The sequence below is a fragment of the Merops nubicus genome, unplaced genomic scaffold (assembly GCF_000691845.1).
Source record: "Merops nubicus isolate BGI_N331 unplaced genomic scaffold, ASM69184v1 scaffold22604, whole genome shotgun sequence".
NCBI classification, from domain to species: Eukaryota; Metazoa; Chordata; class Aves; order Coraciiformes; family Meropidae; genus Merops; species Merops nubicus.
The window spans coordinates 2,989-8,814 of NW_008604021.1; the positions used below are offsets into that span (position 1 = coordinate 2,989).

Below are 5,826 nucleotides of genomic sequence, written 5' to 3' on the forward strand. Positions count from 1 at the left end.
TCATTCATCTTTGATTGCTCATGCATTTGTATTTTAGTGGATATCAATCTTCTTTAGATATTTAATCACTTACAGTAATCAAGCAAGCATTTTCTTCCCTCTTGAGAGAAACACTGTTCCTTTGGTCACCCTTTGCCTCTTTCAGGGTGAGTTCATTTTGTGTGTGTGGAGGGGGAGATGTTTGAGCATAGGTAAAGAAAACTGCCTACAGTATTCTAAAAATACATCACAGAAGCCTTTTATGTATTGATATCAATACATCCCTTTGTCTCCTGTAAGTACTTCAGCTAGTATATCTAATACCAGATTTCCCCTCTCAATTTTCTTCCTTGTTTTATGGTAATCCAGTTCTATCTTGTTGTTGCTTGCACCTGGTGACTTCTCAGCCTGCAGTAGAAATTTTTGGTTAGTTTCTAAGTACATGAATTCAGATTTTGTGCTGTTAGTTTCATCCTGATTCTGTTTCCCTTTGTTTACTCAGTCATAGAATAAAGTATCATAAAAGGTGATGTGTTGTCACACTCTTTTCTTCTTTTGGAATGCTACCTTTGTTTGATCGTGTCATTTCACTCATGCTCATGACTTTGATGCAAGATGTTTTGTGCTATTTGGGCTATCCAAATGCTGCATTTTAAAATTTTACACTGTGGCATCAGCTAAGAACTGATGACCAAAGATGCTTGTACAGTTCTCTTGACCAGAAGACTAATTTAAAAAAAAAAAAAAAAAAAAGCCGTTATACAGGGCAATCAAAGCTGCACAGATGTTGAGAATTCAGGATGATGCCCTTCTCAATCACTTTCTGCCTAAACTGCTTTGTATGCTGTTACCAAGGAAGAAATGATTCATAACTCACCTGAGAGGCAGGTTTTTATTAGCATTTTAAGCAAACAATAAGCAAAATACTACTAAAATATGATGCTGTGTTCACTTAGTAATAAATTCTTGCAGTTTCATATCCTTTTTGTGTTCAGGTTGTTAACTTGTAATAAAATGTTGAGTACACTGGAATCTTTCAGTTACTGAGATGGTATATTATTCTTTCTAACTTTTGACTTGACTTAACCAAGTCTCCAAACTGATTTACTTCTGCACAAAACTCAAGGAAAATATTGTTATTATTAAGTTTCATTTATCTGTTTTGTATGTCCAAGGTTTATATGGCTATTTGTAGTGCAGCAAAGCTGTAGACAGTGATTTACCACATGTCTGAAGTTGTCCTTGGGATTCTAGAATGGCTAAAATGCACATTTGTGAAATGTGTTTATGGTGATGAATGGACATATGACCATTTCAGAAAAAGGTGCATGACATAACTGTTAGATATATGTGGTATATGACAGCTAATAAAAGGAGTAGTGCAAGGGGAAAATCTGGAAGGTGAGCCATTAGACTAAGCTAAAATCTTACCTAACTGCAATCTCACTACACACACTTTTTTGTTCCTTCTGTCCTGTGTCTCCTATTTGGGCAATATATTTAAAAATTAGTTCTTCTTCTCCCATATGCATAGAATCTGAAGTCAAGTTCATTCTCAGCCTGCACAAAGGCAGTAGGATCTGCCAGCACTTCATAGAAGATGCTGACAGAGAAGCAAAAGTGGAAAGTCTACTGTGAGGTGAGTTAGGTCTTTCTTTTCTAGATTAGGGTTAGTTGAAGAGCTGGGTGATACCCTGGCAATCTTTAAAGCAATCCATAACTTTTTAAGCCATTTAGAAAAAAAATAATGAGAATGCAATTAAGTGGTTGGTGTAGAAATTAAACATTGACAAAATTCTTGTCAAACGTAGAAGTCATTAGGGTGGGTAGTTGATGAAACTGTGATGCAAGTAGCTTTAGTTACTGTGTTTTCATTATTGGCTTCTATCTGTGTGCTTTAATGAAAATAGTTTCCAAAGTCTCTGATTTCTTTATAGCTAAACCTTAGATCAGTACTTGTCTTCAGGACACTTGTCTCAAATTTGCTGTCTCGATTTCTACTTGGCTCTGTTCTATATTCCTTTCTGATCACATCTTTCCAGTGCTTTTTGATGACTTCCCTCATCTCCACTCGATGTACCTGTGAGTAACGTCAGTTTGATCTGTGTGGTCACCTTATCTTCTGATGTAGTCTGTCTCTAGAGGAGGTTATTTTTAGACATCAATCTGACTAACTTTTCTGTTTGTGACTCATGCTAATCACTTGTACCCTAAGCTATAATTTCTGATCTCATGTGGTTGGTGCCCAGCACCGTTGCAAGCCTGGCCTAGCAGGAGCAAAGCTCCTGTTCTTGACTCAGTGCGTTGGGTTCCAGAGCCGACATTTCCTTGGTCTGGCTCCCGCTGCTGAAGCACCAGCTGCTGCAGCACCCATGATCTCAATGGCCAGGATGTAACAAAGCCTTTAAAACAGTTATGGCTTCATGTGCACCACTTGCAGCTTTCTGTTTTCATGAAATTTCTTATGGCCTCTGGCTGTATTAGGGTTGTGGCTCTGTAAAAGAAAAAAAAGGTATAAACGTCCATTGTTTATTGCTAAAACTACAAAAGAACTTCCAAAATTACTATCTGTGATAAGTACTAAAGCACTCACTTAAGAAATGCAGATGCAAATAATGTAAAATTTGAGTTGCCCTCTTTCATAATTAACAAACTTGTTCATCTGTTGGATTACTGAACTGATAACACAAAGGCCTATTTAAATAGTCTTAATAACAACTTCCCAGTATTTTCTGTTGCACATCACTAGATCGAGCAAGGTGTCTTGACAAGTTCTCAGTCTAGTTTTTAAAATTGGTTGATGTCTAAATAACTACAGAGTGAGTTTAAGTCAGGGAGTCAAGTCCAAAAATGTTTGTATAAATTATGAATATTGTTTTAAATGTAACTATTAAAAAAGATGTGTTTTGGAAAGCATTCATGTCTGAAATGTTTTGCTTTCTAAGTGCCCATCTGGAGAGAAAAAAACCCCATTGTTATTTATAAGGCTGCTGTAGCTCCTATGATTGAGATATTGAGAACACCTCAGCATCTTCTGGACTGCGACTTCAAAAGTAACCTTACTGCTTTTAACATGCTGATTTACAATATGGTTTAGAAAAATCGCTAGCTTTTCCAAGCAGGACTTGAGAAGCAGGTGGGTAGAGACTGTCTGTAACCTGTGTAAGCAGCCGTGGCTAGTCTGGAGGGAGCTCACGCCATCTGTAGCTGCAACTGCAACCGCTCACCCAGCAGCTGAAAAATAGTATCACAACTTTTTCTCAGAGACGGTTTGTTGGCTTTAGAGTGCTCTGGTCTTCAGCTTCAGGTAGGTGCAGCCATTCTCTATTAGACACGCAACACTCACAGTAAAAAACAATGATTTCTCCCTCAAGTTCTTAGGATTTTTACAAAAATCAGTGTTTAAGATCATGCTAGTAACAGATTCTGTCACGTGAAAAATGCTGGGTTTAGTTAAGTGTGCTTCGTGCGTCATCTAAATTGAATCATAAGAGAACGACACAGTAGAAGACTTTCTCAATTGTAAATTAGTGTATGTTGTTGTTTTGGATGACAAATTTTCCGTATTCTCTACTATGAAAACATCCTTTTTCATGGTTTGCCTGAGAAGGAGAGGTTTTGGGTTTCATTTATTAATCAAGTTGTTTTAATAGATGATGACCACTGCTATGTACAGTTGCTCTGTGTGAGCAGAGGTGTTTGAAAGATGCAGAATTATACCAGTTCCTGGCTTGTTTTTATATAGCACCTTCCTATTAATGCATGACACTTTAGGCATTCTTTCTATTCTTAGGCTCTACATAATATCTCTTTTATTTATGTTTTGATATGGAACTATAGTCTCTTTGGTTCTTTCTTACTGCAAATTTTTACTTAATTTGAGAGAGCACTTTTAAAAAAAAAACCAATTTGGAATTATTTTTTATTGCTAGTGCTGTCAACAGTATTTTTAAGAAAAATCTAATAGGAATTTTAAAAAAAATGAGCCTATTATAATGTTGGGATTTTTTTGTCCCACTAATTTAAAAATTATCCTAAAATGGGAAGAATTCTTTATTTAAAAAAAAAAAAAAAAAGGCAGAGGCATCAAATCAAATCCCTACTGGAAAGTATGTATTTTAATATTACTGAAGACCAAGTATATAGCAACATCTCTTGAAGCATATTGGAGAGATAATTTTAGTCTCTAGGGTTTTGTTAGGTTAATTCTGCGACTTGTTACTCTTTAAGTGACAAAATTATTTTTACTGTGTCTTGTAAGTGATACCTGGGCATGACTATTGGTCATTTCATTAGGGAGAAATTTCTTTTTTGTACAGCTAGAAGTACTTATTGTTAGGGAGAGGAAGAAACAAAGAAGAAAACACTTTCTGCATGTTAGAAAAAGCATTTAAATAATTTAATTTGTTAAAAAACTCAAATAGATTTAAACAGTTGTAATATTCTTTAGAAGATTTACTGCTTTGACTGATATCTCTATAGCCAAAGAATAATATAATTTAGAAGTAATCCTTTTACTTATTTTTTTTCCCCTCCTAAAATAAGCATCTTGAGTCTTTTTCTGTAAGCTAAAAAAAGGGAAGATTCATTTCTCTCAAATATGCCTTGAAACCTGCTTCATGTACTATTTTGCCATTATAAATTGATTCTTGGCAACTTATGTACTAGTGCTGCAGATGCAAGCAATTTTCAGATAAAACAGAAGTGATCTATCATTCTTGTGACTACATGAGGGGGAGAGGGGGGGAAAAATGTGATTCCATGGAAATGATATTTTTGGGAGTACCACATCCCAGCTCCTGAGACTGATTTAATCTGGCAGAAGGATGACTTCAGCAGCAGCGCCTGCTTTTAATGTGTTGTCTAATTAGTCATGAGACCTAGTTTTCTTTCTGGCAAGCAGTCAGTAAATTTGGGTTTATTTCTGGATTACAGGATAGTAGTTGAAATAAACATTAAAAAACTGGGTTTAGTAAGCTCTTCTTTGAAAACACCGTTATGTTCTGAGAAGAACAATCCTGTGGACTTCAAGGGAGATGAGGCAGGGGTCCAATGCGAAAGAAAATTATTGGTAATACAGTAATTATGTGGTGATTGAGAACTTTGCTGTTCACACAAAGAACTGGACCAGGTGTGCAAACTGACATCTTCAAATACTGATGCTTACCTTTGATAAGAGAACAGTTATGTTTGAGTGTAAGAGCCTCTTTGAGACAGAAGCTGAGGGCGAGTGGGATGAATAGGTGGGACGGGCAGCTGTGTGCGAGTGTGGGACAGCTAAAGGTGATGGTCACCGTGCACTGCCACAACAGCAGCCCGTGTCATGGTGGCTGCCTATGCCCTGCTTTTGACATTTTGACAATAATATACTAAATCATTGACATCTTTTCTTCCAGGTCCTGTTTTAAGATTACTTGTTTGCTCTGTGTTAAGACCTGTTTTGTTTTTCTTTCCTTGTTGTGTTTGCTTTTCTTAACAAGCACAGAAGTAACAAGAGCTTCTCTGTTTCTCTGCAGCTTTTACGAGAGTTGAAGCACCCTAACGTGATTGCATTGCAGAAGGTTTTCCTTTCTCACAGTGACAGAAAGGTTTGGCTGCTGTTTGATTATGCTGAACATGACTTGTGGGTAAGTACAGATTTCCCTGAGTGTTTGAGGTAGTGTAATATCAGCTTGTTCAAACTGATGTCTGTGGCATACCCTTATACAGTGCAGAGATGTATAAATTTCTTGCTCTGTAATTAAGGGTGTGTCATCCTGTTCCTTGTACACTTTAAGACCTGCAAAAGTATATGTAGAGTTTTTTAAAGTCATGTTTCATTTTGGAGCTAAAAGGTTTTCCATACAG

General features: G+C 36.6%; 1 protein-coding gene across 1 annotated transcript in view; it reads left to right on the plus strand.

Annotated features, from left to right (window-relative positions):
* Positions 1 to 2,394: 2,394 nt before the first annotated feature.
* Positions 2,395 to 5,826, plus strand: part of LOC103771590 (cyclin-dependent kinase 19) — a gene marked incomplete at its 3' end in the record, with an annotated part of 75,487 nt that continues 72,055 nt past the window's right edge. Inside the window, exons 1-2 of the mRNA XM_008938891.1 lie at positions 2,395 to 2,418; positions 5,496 to 5,606. Coding sequence (XP_008937139.1) covers positions 2,395 to 2,418; positions 5,496 to 5,606 — 135 coding nt within the window. The remainder of the gene's footprint in view (positions 2,419 to 5,495; positions 5,607 to 5,826) is intronic.